The sequence below is a fragment of the Pseudopodoces humilis genome, chromosome 5, assembly GCF_049639895.1.
Source record: "Pseudopodoces humilis isolate 2021_Gansu_Grassland_sample_001 chromosome 5, ASM4963989v1, whole genome shotgun sequence".
In the NCBI taxonomy this organism is placed as follows: Eukaryota; Metazoa; Chordata; class Aves; order Passeriformes; family Paridae; genus Pseudopodoces; species Pseudopodoces humilis.
Genome location: NC_142204.1, coordinates 52,395,518 through 52,407,517, shown reverse-complemented (window position 1 = coordinate 52,407,517; position 12,000 = coordinate 52,395,518). Strand labels below are relative to the sequence as shown.

The window sequence follows — 12,000 nt, the reverse complement described above, 5'->3', positions numbered from 1 at the left end:
AGTATTTTCCATAAAGCAGGGAATAATGAAGAATCCTTGCTGCTGGTTAGCAGTGTCACAGCATGAATGTCCTGTTTTTCTGAGGAAACCTCCATCTAGCATTTTATCATAGATGCATGCAGTCTATTTGTATGTCACGTGTTCAGTTAAAATCTCATCCTACCTAGACATGCATTGTAGATTGTAACTATTTTATTTTTATGAAATATTTCTTAGAATGAAAATTAATAAAGGATAGCAATTTGTAAAAGATACTTCTAAAAAGCTTGGCCACTTCCAGGTCAACAGTTTTACGTGCCCAAAATGCAGATTAAGAATCAAATCAGATTCTTAAAGAATTTTTGAAGCCCTAAGTTTTATTTTTATTTTCAGTTTTTATTTGATCTTGAGCCAAGTTAATCAGACAGCCCAGAATTTGTTTAAAATTATGTAGCTGAAAGAATGAACTCTAATTTAAACTATACCGTTTGGTTAACTTGAATTACAATAGTCAAATTTTAGCAAGTAATAGCAACCAACTTTACAGTGCAAAGCAAACCCATCACAGAATGTTGTGGTATCCATTTGTGAGGAAGCAAACTTAAACCTGTAGTAGTTCTTCCTTCAAAGTACTGTATTCCATTTTGGGTTTTTTTTTCTGAATCAAAATGTTGAGGATTTATTTAAGTTTTGCAGAACAGAATAAAAACAGTTGCAGAGGTAAAGGTAGCAATTTAATTTCTGGACCCTAGAGATTAGAATAATGTTTTCCCTTCTGTTCACAGTGGTTTATATGCATTTCTTTTTTTAAATAACCACTCTTTCTTATCTTCAAGTGTAGAAGATAAATAAAAGATATTTAGAGGAATTAATAACAATATTAAATAGTTGAATAAATAATTAATAGAAATCTCAAGACAGTTACTTTGATCTACAGTTTAAAAATTACAGCATTGAAACATCTGTTTAGCAAGATGCTTCTGGTAGTTACCAAATGGTATCTCTAAAGCGTATCACCATGTTAGAAATAACAAGCCCTAGTAAAACAGTTTGGTTCTTCAGGGGTTTTTGTTTTGGGTTTCTGCAAAATGTATTTGTATGTACATATATACACACACACATAGAAGTGTGTGTACATTTTTATTATTTTTTCCTGTCTTTTTGAAGTATAAATGGTAAATTAACTAGGTCAGCTTCTTGGTGTTAGTGCAGACACTTGTGTATTGAAAGGCCTCAGTAATTCTTGAAAACAGTATTAAATGTTTCATTTAGTTTTGAAGAGAGAATAATTTGCTACAATAATCTCTGCCTTTTTTGTATGTATTGAAATAAAAGAAACAGAAGACAATCTTCAATTAGAGTCTCTGACTGCTAACAACATTGCCCAAAACCTTTTTATCTCTTGGAAGGGAGAAGTTATTGGTTCAGGGTAGTGTGTTTTCCACTAAATGTTATTGAGAAATAAATTCGTGATTGCCCAAAAGGGGATGTGTAATTAGATTAGTGCTTTCCACCTTAACAATTTATACAAGCATATAAGTCAGGAACTGCTGAAGTCCTCAGTAAAACTATAATAAATATTTATTCAGTAAATTCTAAACAACTTGTTGGTCCTACAATATCAATAGCTACTAATCTGGAAAGCTTTTTTAGCAATTCTGGTTTTCTTAGGATGACTGAAAAATGAGTTGGTATGTGAAACTGTGGGGTTTGGGATTTTCGTGTTTGTTTTTTATCTATCTGTACACACTGTGGAGAAATGCTAGATTTCTGCTCATGATAATAACCAGCATAACAGAGATTTCCATAAATGATTAGAAATGCTACGGAATTGTGAAAGGAAAGTTGCAACCTGAAGAATGAACCTGGACTGTCATGATAGTGGAGGCAACTTGAGATTTTCAGTAACTGTTGCAGAGCTGCAAGAGATTTCTATTTCAAACTATTTAAAGGACCTAGAAGCTTGACAATCAGCCTTCTCTATGCAGACTGTGTAACCTTCTCATATTTGGTAATAGTTGTGGATTTTTTTTATGAAATGAAATAAAGAACTCATTAGCAAATTATAGCAGTTGTATTTTTAAAGAACAGTAAGGACTAATCTGGAAGAATATAAGAAGCATGTAAGACACATGCAGACTATCGCGCTGTACTTTCATTTAAATTAAACATGAGTTATGTCTCCTTGTTTTTGTAACAATTGTGGGATATTACAAGCATCCTTACAGGTAGCTGTCCATGGCAGGTGGTTCCTCATGTAATATTAAGCCTAAGTGAGAACACCCCTTCATAATAATAAAATATATTTTAAAAAAGAGGTAAATGCAGTTTGTAGTTTTGTGTAGTGTCAGCTGAAATGCAGTGCTTTTACCAAGACAATCTAGTGTGAAAGTAAAAGGCTTTCTGCCATAGCATATAAATTTGCTGAACTGTGCATCCATTGTGTCATATTTTGAAGTCAAGTTATTCCAAATAACATCCACCAGTGGTAAAATTTTTTTAAGGAAGATCAGTGAATTTTTTTTTAACCAGTGGAGTGAATTTCTGTAGTAAAGGAAAATTGACTCCAATATGTAAACTTCCATTATTTATTTATTTGTTAGCTTGGTAATGAGCAATGCTTTGTTGGAGGGTACATTGAGAAAAATCAAAAGTGTGACCAACGGCATTATATTGTTTTGTTTAACTCTAGGATATTATTTAAATTCAGCAATTCTGTTTAGTGTTTGACTCACTATTTTTTTAGAAAATTAATTTTTTTCAGTGAATTCATACACTGATCTATAATGCTAGTGTGGAATATAGGAGACAATTTTTACATTTCAGCTGAAAAAGAAAAGGCAGGTGACTTTTTTGTTTTAACCTTCAAAAAGGACTTTGTTGAATGAGGATTTCATTTTAAAAAGTCTTTATGCTTTGTTCTCAAAGACCTCTATGTAATTAAGTTTATAGAAGTGATGTTTTGAGTTGATAGTAAGGAATAGAAGTCTAAAGTCACAGAGACAGAGAACCTCTATTATATAAAAAGTGTTTCCTGGCTATGTAAAGCAAGTGTACTATACTATACTGCTCTGACTAGGATGATTATCAGTCCTATATGATTATGCTAATTGCACAGCAAAATTGAGACAGTGTGTTAACTTCTGCTATTAAGTAGGCAGCTGCACATGTATGAAGCTGACTAGGTTGTATAATCACAGCATCAAAGAGTAACCACAATTTTAATGTGGAATGTTTTTGCTATTTCCCCTTGATTCTGATGTTGGATTATATCAGTGCACTGTAGCATGTTATTCTTCATCCCCAAAGGATTGTAAATCCATGAACCATATGGGTTTTTCTTCTTAATTGCTCATTTTGCACATATTTGCAATATAACTTTTAAGTTAACCTCTAGAATTCATACCCAAAGAAATACATCAGTCTTTGGATTACAGTAGTAGATACTTGCAGTTTTGTCAGCCAGTGACTGAAATTTATTCTTGACATTCCTAGCATAGAATTTCAAAATAAACTCTATGTGGACCTTGTGCCTTTGGTGGGAACGTGGAAAAGTGATCTCAGCAACTTCTGAATGCAAAAGATGATAATTCATCATTATTGAGCCTGTGTAAAAATTCTGGGAAGGATGAAGGGTACTAGTTTTGTTGAAATACAGAAGGTTTTTGTATCTGTAGGCAAAGTTTTATTTCTTGGTAAGCCTTCACTGGATTTCTTTCACCACTTAATTCACTCAAATCATTAGGGCATTTAAACTCTAAGCTTAAATGATAGGAAAATTAAAGGGGATATGTGCTGGAAACAGGAATATTCCTTTAGAAGCATGTATTTTAATCCAGTCTTACATACCTGTCTTTATGTTTAGGGAATCTATTCAGAAAATTTTCATGTAAAAATCATCTTTTTATGACTGCCTTCCTGTAGCTTTTTTATATAAGGCAAATCTGTCAGTTCTACTAGACTGATACCAGGCATTCTCTTTCAAAGCTGTCTAGCATCAACTTCCATGTCTTTGTAATGTGCACAATGGGCATTTTATTGACTTTGTTTTAGAACCACAACACCTTTGTTCAGTTCCTAGCTATATAAACTGGCATAGTGTCATTGTCACTAGTTGCCTTATAGAGTTACAGCTCAGGGAAATTGGGGGTTTTGATCATTTAGATTTTTTTCTCTTCTGTTTGGGTTTTCTTTTTAAGAGTTGGTGTCTCTTGGAGAGCATACATGTTCTGTAAGCTGAAATGGAAAATACAGGTTTCATTTATGTCATCCACAAATATTGCTGTATTCTGGGCTGCATTGTCATCTTTGTATCTTGTTTTGATTTTACTTTTTAGATCATTATTAGAAATGAAATTCCATGAAGTTTAAATTCAGAAAGGCATATTTCATATTTTTACTCTGTTCTTGTGGTATATTTGTCTATCTTGCATATTTTGTTGAAGTGAAGGATATGTAATTTATGCTTTAATTTCCTTGTAGAACTCTTTACCTTGTCAGAAATAGTGCAAAATAAATCTTAGAAACTTATTTTATAAAATTGTAGATATGCTCCTCATTTTGTAGAACACGTAATTGAAACATGAAAGAATAGGATGCCTGTTCCAGACAGAAGAAAAAGGCTTGTGTGTCCTTGCACAAAGAGATGTGCTTAACCACACATTTCATTTTCAGTTATTTGGGCTAATTATTGGCAAGATGGGCCACACTTCAGTTATTATGATACTGTAAAAAATTAACTTTGAAAAAGTTAATATTTAAAATGTCATAGTAGAAAAAAATTGCCCATAAGGGTGTTCCTCCCAAATTTAGTATCTGTGTATTAATAATTCCATAATGCCTGTTATTCATCCAGACACTTTTATATTTTACAGATTATTGCTCAGTTGTAACACTGGTGGACCCATCAAATGTGAAGTTAACATGCAGTCTTTTTAATGGAAACGTAGATTTTCTACCAAAAATTTACAAAGTTGGAGATATTGTTCGATTTCATAGAATAAAGGTATGTACTAGGATGTGTTTTTGTGCTTGCTTTTCTGCAGTGAGAGGACCACGGTAATAATTTAGTTCTACACATACAGATATTAACTCTTGGAGACACTGGATAAAACAGCTGATTGTTAAAACAGCTGTGGTTATGGTATGGACCAAAACTGAAAGTAAACAATGACATTTTTTCAACAACAGTGTTTATTAAACTACTTGACAAGAAATCATGTGGTACTTCTAGATGGATAGAGTTTAACTGACATAAATTGGCACATTTTAGTCCTGTTCAAGCTGATAGAATGGAGGAGTTTCTTTAGGTCTTCTGTTACGGAGCAGTTTAGGTCAGCTGGAGAATTACTCCAGTATAGCAAATCAGTCTGGGCTTGTTAGTGTGCAGTGTGCTCCTGCTGCTGCTTCAGTGTTACCCTGCATTACTTCCTATCTGTCTGTCTGAAAGGACATGCAGGAAACTGTTTATAGCTCTGGTACTGCTTCTGCTGGCTGTTTTTCTTAAGCCTGCTGCAACTGTATGGGGAGGAGGAACCAACCTACAGGGACTGAATGAAAGTCTTGTAATGCTGGATCATACATAAAGAGGTGCTTAATAGGACCAAAGATGTGATTTTACCATTAATTTGCAACATAACCGTACGTAATTTTGTATTTACTTTTTGTGTAAAATAATTATAGCGGAAATTAATAAAGATAATGAAAGAGGCCAGTGGCGGGGGCGGAGAAAAAAAAGAAGAGCCCAGTTTGCATATCTGAACACTCTTGAGAGTGTTCTAGGAAACTTGAGAGACGTAGGAAATTTAGGATTGTACAAAAGGATGATTAAAGGGATAAATATCCATAGTCCTAAGCATGTATATTTTGATATGCTGTAGCAGGAGAACAAAGAACAAAACCCCATGACAATAAATGTAAAAAGTAGTAAGATTTAGCCAGTATTTGAGTTTCATACTGCTGAGATTGTTACGAAAGAACTTGTTAAGATTCAGAAACAGTCTAGAGTTATTCCTCTATATTATAAGTATTTACCATTGAGAGAGAAATTATCTAACCTATTCTGAGTTAGTATAAGGTTTCTCTGAGGTCATCTGTATATATAATGAGAGTGGAATTATATTGTATTATTATATTTTGAAGCTTGTGGTGCTGATCAGTACTTGAGATGTGTTATCAGTCTTGGAAGTTCATGAATATGACTTCAGATGGGAAAGTCTTACACTAAATTTTAATATTTTCTCTGAAACCATCAGGGTGAATGTTGTACAGATACATTCAGTTTAGAAACTCAGTGGAGATAAAAACATGTTTATTGCTTCTGAAACAGAGTATGTCTTTTATATATGTGGAAAAAAAAAAGTAGAAAGGAACTGGTCAAAAAGAAGAATGGAAAAGTTGTATGGCTGTGGTAGGTCAGTATTGGATTTCTAAGTACACATTAAGAAAATAAACAAGACCACTGTCAGGAAATTGATGTTTGCACCCTCTTTTATGCAAACATAGTAATGTCTAACTTCTACTATTTATTATTATCACAACCTTACTAAGGATACCTACTGATACAGCCTACCAGTAAGGGTCCTCACTGTTCTGATTTGGCATCACTTTTTTAGGAGATCATTCTAGAATTCTTGTCAGTTGGTACTTTTATCATTCTCCAGGATGATGTTCCAGTATTTAAAGAGAAGGTCTATCAATTTGCTTCTCTTATTTTTTTTATTTCATCTCGGTTGAGCTGTTCTAAGTAGTTTCCAGTCCTAACAGACCTCCAGCTGCTCACAATCTATGTCTCTTCTATATCTCTCACTCTTCAGATGAGCTCAGAGCTTGTTTAATTACTTTTTAAATGATCTAGGGTTACTAAGATGTCTTTTTCTGGATACGAATGTTCTGATTACCCCCAACAAAGAAACAGGTATTTTGGAAGTTTTCATATCTGATCTGAACAGGTGTAAATCTGACACGAAAGGTTGGTGTCAGCTTCTGGGAATGAACTGGGAGAAGGAGGACTTCATCTTTCATCCATAAGCAGCATAGTAGGTATGACTTCTAATTACACTTTCTGCACTTCTTCCTTCACTCTTTCCTGCTTTTGTATTCAGGCCTTAATCACCTTCTCTCAGCTTGAATGGAAAGCAAGCCAGGGTAGCAGAGGCCATAGTTTGTCAAAGCTGTGCTTATCTGTGGGGACATAGATATACACAGCCTGAAGAGCATGTGTGCACGTTCTATCCTTTGAGGGAGATTGAGGGAGCAGATGTGCTTTTGAGGGACTTCCAGGGAGTTGACATTAATAGCAAACACATCTTAAAAATTACTGCTCCCAGTTAACACTATTGGCTTTTAATGGACATCTTCTCCTCATAGTAACAGAGGTGTTGACAAGATCTGATGGTCAGAGCTAATAAGAATTTAATGAAGAGGATTCTGCTGGAATTACTGGGGATAGAGAGTAATTTAATTTGCCTAATATTTGATGCAGAGAAGGAAAATTTAAGTGTCTTAGTAATAAAACTGGAAAATTACCTAGTTTTAATTACATTTCTGTTAATATTTCTTGAAGTGTATCTTTATGCATGGCATCATATGATGATTTCTCATTAATTACAGAATTTAGTGATTCACAGTACTGTACCCAGGCTTTCAGCCACAATCAGTGCTCTGCAGAGATTGTGGAAGACCAGCCCCCCATCTCCCAATATAAAAGCCAGGCTGTGATCTATTTGTCTAGTCTCCTTCTATCTTCATGTCAAAGGAAGAGTTTTCTTAGGTTGATTTTTCTTGGACATTCTTGTTTATTGGTCACTGTGAATACTCTTAGTATCTTAGAAGTAATGCCTAATGGTGCACTTAAACTGCGGGAAGAGGCAATCTGCTGGAACTGGCTAAACCTGCAGTATTTTACCCTTCCTTGACTTATGAGTTTTGGCTGGTATTCTGCCTTTCATAAAATACTTCAAACCCTGCCATGATGATAGAATAGTTAATTTTCTCATTGGCTTTTCTCTAGTATTCCCTATTACTTCTGAGTGATTCACAAACAAGAACTTATTTCCTCACTTCGAGTGAAGAGATCTGGTATTTGATTTCCATTTTAATGTTTGAGAATTGGAAAAAGTGAGGCACATTCTTATTTTGGCATGCATCTTGTTCAGTGTACTCTAATACAAGTACAGTGTATTTGTTCAATGCGGTCAGGATGTCCAGGATGCGTTCTGGTGGATCTTTTTCCTTAATATGTGGCATTGCAGAGCTGTGTGGTTCATGTGTAACACTTAGAGAATGAAGACAGAGACAGTGAACTCTATTATAAACTTCACTTGCTTGACTTTCTTGGCATAATGCAAATTCTGTAGCAACTACAAACACTTAATTCTCTAGCTTTTTGTCATAGTAATCCTGATGCTGTTCTCCTCTTCTACTTTCATTAACCTTAACTTCTGTACATAGGCACCAGTTGCTGTAACAAATGAAGTAGAAATTGTAAAGTTGTCCCTCTCTTTCTTAGATAGTACTGTTGCATCACCACTGCGCTTCTCAAGTCATGCACTGTGTAGGAAAATGTTCTATAGAAAAATAGGGTCATGGGGGTTATGGAACATGGTATCATAACATAAATGCATCATGAGCTGAACTGAGTTTGCACAGGCATCAGTAACTGTCATCTGCTGAACTTGGAATAATTATGGATTATAATCCTGTTGTTTTATCTTTGTGATTAGATGACAGAATAGGAGAATCATTAAGATTGGAAGTTAACTCCAAGACTATCATATCCAATCTTTGACCAAATACCACCATGCCTAATGCAGCATCCTAGATCTGTAGAATAAAAAAATGCAGGAAAACACCAGGAAAATCAAAATCCTTGCGTGCTATTAATTCCATATTCATCTGATTTAAACTCTTTAGATTTACAATGTAAAAGCATAGTCTCTGAGCAAAAGGATTTAATAGCCACCATATAGATGGTTTTTCCTTTCATAGATCAGTAGATTGACAAGTGTAAGATGGATGTTTTGTTAGTGAGTTTCTAAGGTGTTTATCCACAGAGGAGGAGGAATCTGAATGTCAAGTATATGGAGCATGTCTTCATAACAACATAGAAGTATCACACTCCCTTTTTTGTTATCCTTACCAGTTCTGTTCTGTCTCTCTTCTAGTTCATCACTCTCCTAAATATAGTAATATTTAAGATAGCATTCGTTCCACTGTGTTACTTTACTTTGATCTTTAAACAATCTGCTGTTATTTCCAGGAGCACTCTTACTTTTGCACTTAGCTAGCAATTTCCTTGTCTCTTTATATTCTCTCCTTTAGTTTAATCCATTTTGTCCAATGAAAGTTGATTTCTTTCCTTCTTTCTGCTTAATAAAATATGGAAGGTACTGAGAGAAAGACACAGCTGAAATATCTGCTCACTTATTCCTGGGCAGCCCTAGCTGTAGCTGTCAGGTTGATAAGGATCGGGGCGGGGGGGAAGTCTGGAGCTTGGTTATACAGCATACTGAATGAACATTAAACTTTGGCAGAATATAGCTCCCAGATTCTTAGTGTCTGAGTAAATGTGGTCCAAATATATAAACTTGGCCAAAATCAGGTTTGAGACTTTCTGCTAAAAAGGATGTTGAAGAGTGAGGGTGTAGTCTGTTGCACTGCTACCCAGTTTTAAAATTCTTTTCAAAAGAGTGGAAGGAATCAATTTTTTTTTTTTTAGTAAGCAGTTAGGAGATTCTTTTTAATACAGAAAAAAACTACTTTTTTTTTTTTTCTCAGAAATACCAGTATTACTATTGCTTTTGGCTCCCCTTCAAAAATTCTGTAAGGCATGCAACTCACTTTGAATGGAATTTAAATTTTAAAAAAGTATTTTTCCTATAGTAAATAATGTCAGGAAATAGTGACTGTAGGCAGTGATAAAGTGTCTCTGTAATTTGAAGTCTTAGCAATTTGCACATATGGTTTTCATATCAGTACTTTTGGTCAAGTTACTGGATCAGGTTTTAAATATGTAGAAGATATTCCAAAATAATAATTTTTTAGAATTTCCTTAAATAAACTATGCCACTTTCTCTAAGGAATATTTCTAAATTGGTATCACAGTGCCTTCTGGCTTTTTAAATTATTAAACCAGAAATTATTTCAACTGGCCTAAGTGTATAAACTTTTTGCATACAAATTTTTCCACAAAATACTTGTTTCTTCAGGTGAATTGAATTGGTAAACAAAATACAGCGTATTGTTCATTTTCTTCTTTAATTTGTGTTTCCATTGCTGCAGATGTTTCTGACAATCTTATTTTACAGGCAGCAATTCAGGAATGCTAGAGGATAAGCTATCATTTATGGTCCCAATATCTAGATGTGTTCATCATGTCTTCAAAAAATCATTTTACTTCCATGTAACTATCATTGTTAATTTTCTTTCAGAAGGTGCCTGCAGACAGTTTTGATAGTTCTTCTTGTGATACTTAAACATATTCAGAATGGCTTAATTTATACTTCAAATTACTTCTCTATTTCATTAGTAGCTCTCTGTTCATACAGCTGGAGGTACAAGTAAACCAGGATTACATTATTAAAATATAAGAAAATATAATCAGCATCCTGTATTATCCAAATTTGTTTAGGCTATTTACTTAAGATGGGAGAACATTTATAAAATATAATGAAATCTACCAGATGCATTCTAATGGGTTTTTTTTCTGACAGGATACTTTCCTTCATACAAATATCATCAGTGACAATAATAAAAAAAATAAAGTCTTCCTTCTTAGTATAAAAACATGTACATTAGCTTGGTATATGTTGTTTCCCTAGGCATTTTTTGATATTCTATGATGATCTGTGACTGCAGTGGTTTCATAATAGTCCTTTGCTTCTATAATTTAACAATCAGTTTTGATGGAAAACTACCTTGGAGATGCTATTATTCCAGCTTTATACACTACTTACTATCACACTTTTCCATTTAGTGAGATGAATAACACCATCTTCAGTAAAAAAGAAAGAAAAAAGGATGTATTTTACTTTGCTGTAAATGTATTTATAAATATTTCAAGATTTGCTTCTTTTCAATAACCATATTCAGGATAGTGTTGTACTGCATAGAAATCAGTAGAGTTTATTGTCCATGCAGTTTGTTAAGGTGACATTTCACCTATTGTTCTTTAGTTTACAAAAACTATGCCAAAGATTCCTTCAACATGTACTGGAATTTACTTGTTTGGAACAAGCCAAATGCATTTTATCTGCTCCATTGTTGTCCCAGAGGATATTTTTATTTAGCAACCATTAACTACTGAAATTATTTAAAAGTTTAATGGAATTTTAAAAGTGATACCTGTCTGCCCTGCTTCCCTGTTAACCCCCTGCTTCACCCTCCCCCACCAATTTTTTGGAAGATATATCCATGTCCTCTAGAAATGACACAAAATCTACTGCAGGGGAATTGTTGTCATATGTAAAAGTCCCAGGTTGACTCTTTTGCAGATTTAATTCAAATTCAAAATTGTTTGGAAGATACAACATGTTTACAGTATCAATGCTTAACTTAATCTGATATCTACTTAAGAGTGCCATAATGAAACAACATTTGTCTATAGATTTTTGTTCATTTTACACTCCAGCAATCCCTCATCACTTTAGCAATGATTTGTTTCTAAAGGACAGGCCCAGAGAATTTCTGTTAACCACCATCTGTTCCATGGGTCCAACATAAGTAATTTTCCAGCTGTGAAATACTTCTTTCTGTAACCTATTCTACATTTTCTATTCCTGTTTCTTCTGTTCCTCACTAATATTGTCGAATTCTGTTTACATTTGAGAGGACTCAGTGGCTTCTCCACCTGCCTGTGACTGAGGACATTTGGTTTAGTTAAAGATCACTGGTAATTTTCTCATCATGACAGTTGAGATTTACCTTGTTACATATTTTATTTCTTTTTTTTTTTATTTTATTTTATAATTGCCTTTTCCAACATAAGGCTGATATAAAATTCACTAAATATAATTCACTAAA

At 34.0% G+C, this 12,000-nt stretch overlaps 1 protein-coding gene across 4 annotated transcripts in view; it reads left to right on the top strand.

Annotated features, from left to right (window-relative positions):
* Positions 1 to 12,000, top strand: part of POT1 (protection of telomeres 1) — a 59,272-nt gene that overhangs the window by 18,845 nt on the left and 28,427 nt on the right. For all 4 annotated transcript variants that reach the window (XM_088055691.1, XM_088055690.1, XM_005519220.3 and 1 more), the window contains one exon: positions 4,854 to 4,984. In XM_088055691.1, the coding sequence (XP_087911817.1) occupies positions 4,854 to 4,984 (131 nt within the window). The remainder of the gene's footprint in view (positions 1 to 4,853; positions 4,985 to 12,000) is intronic.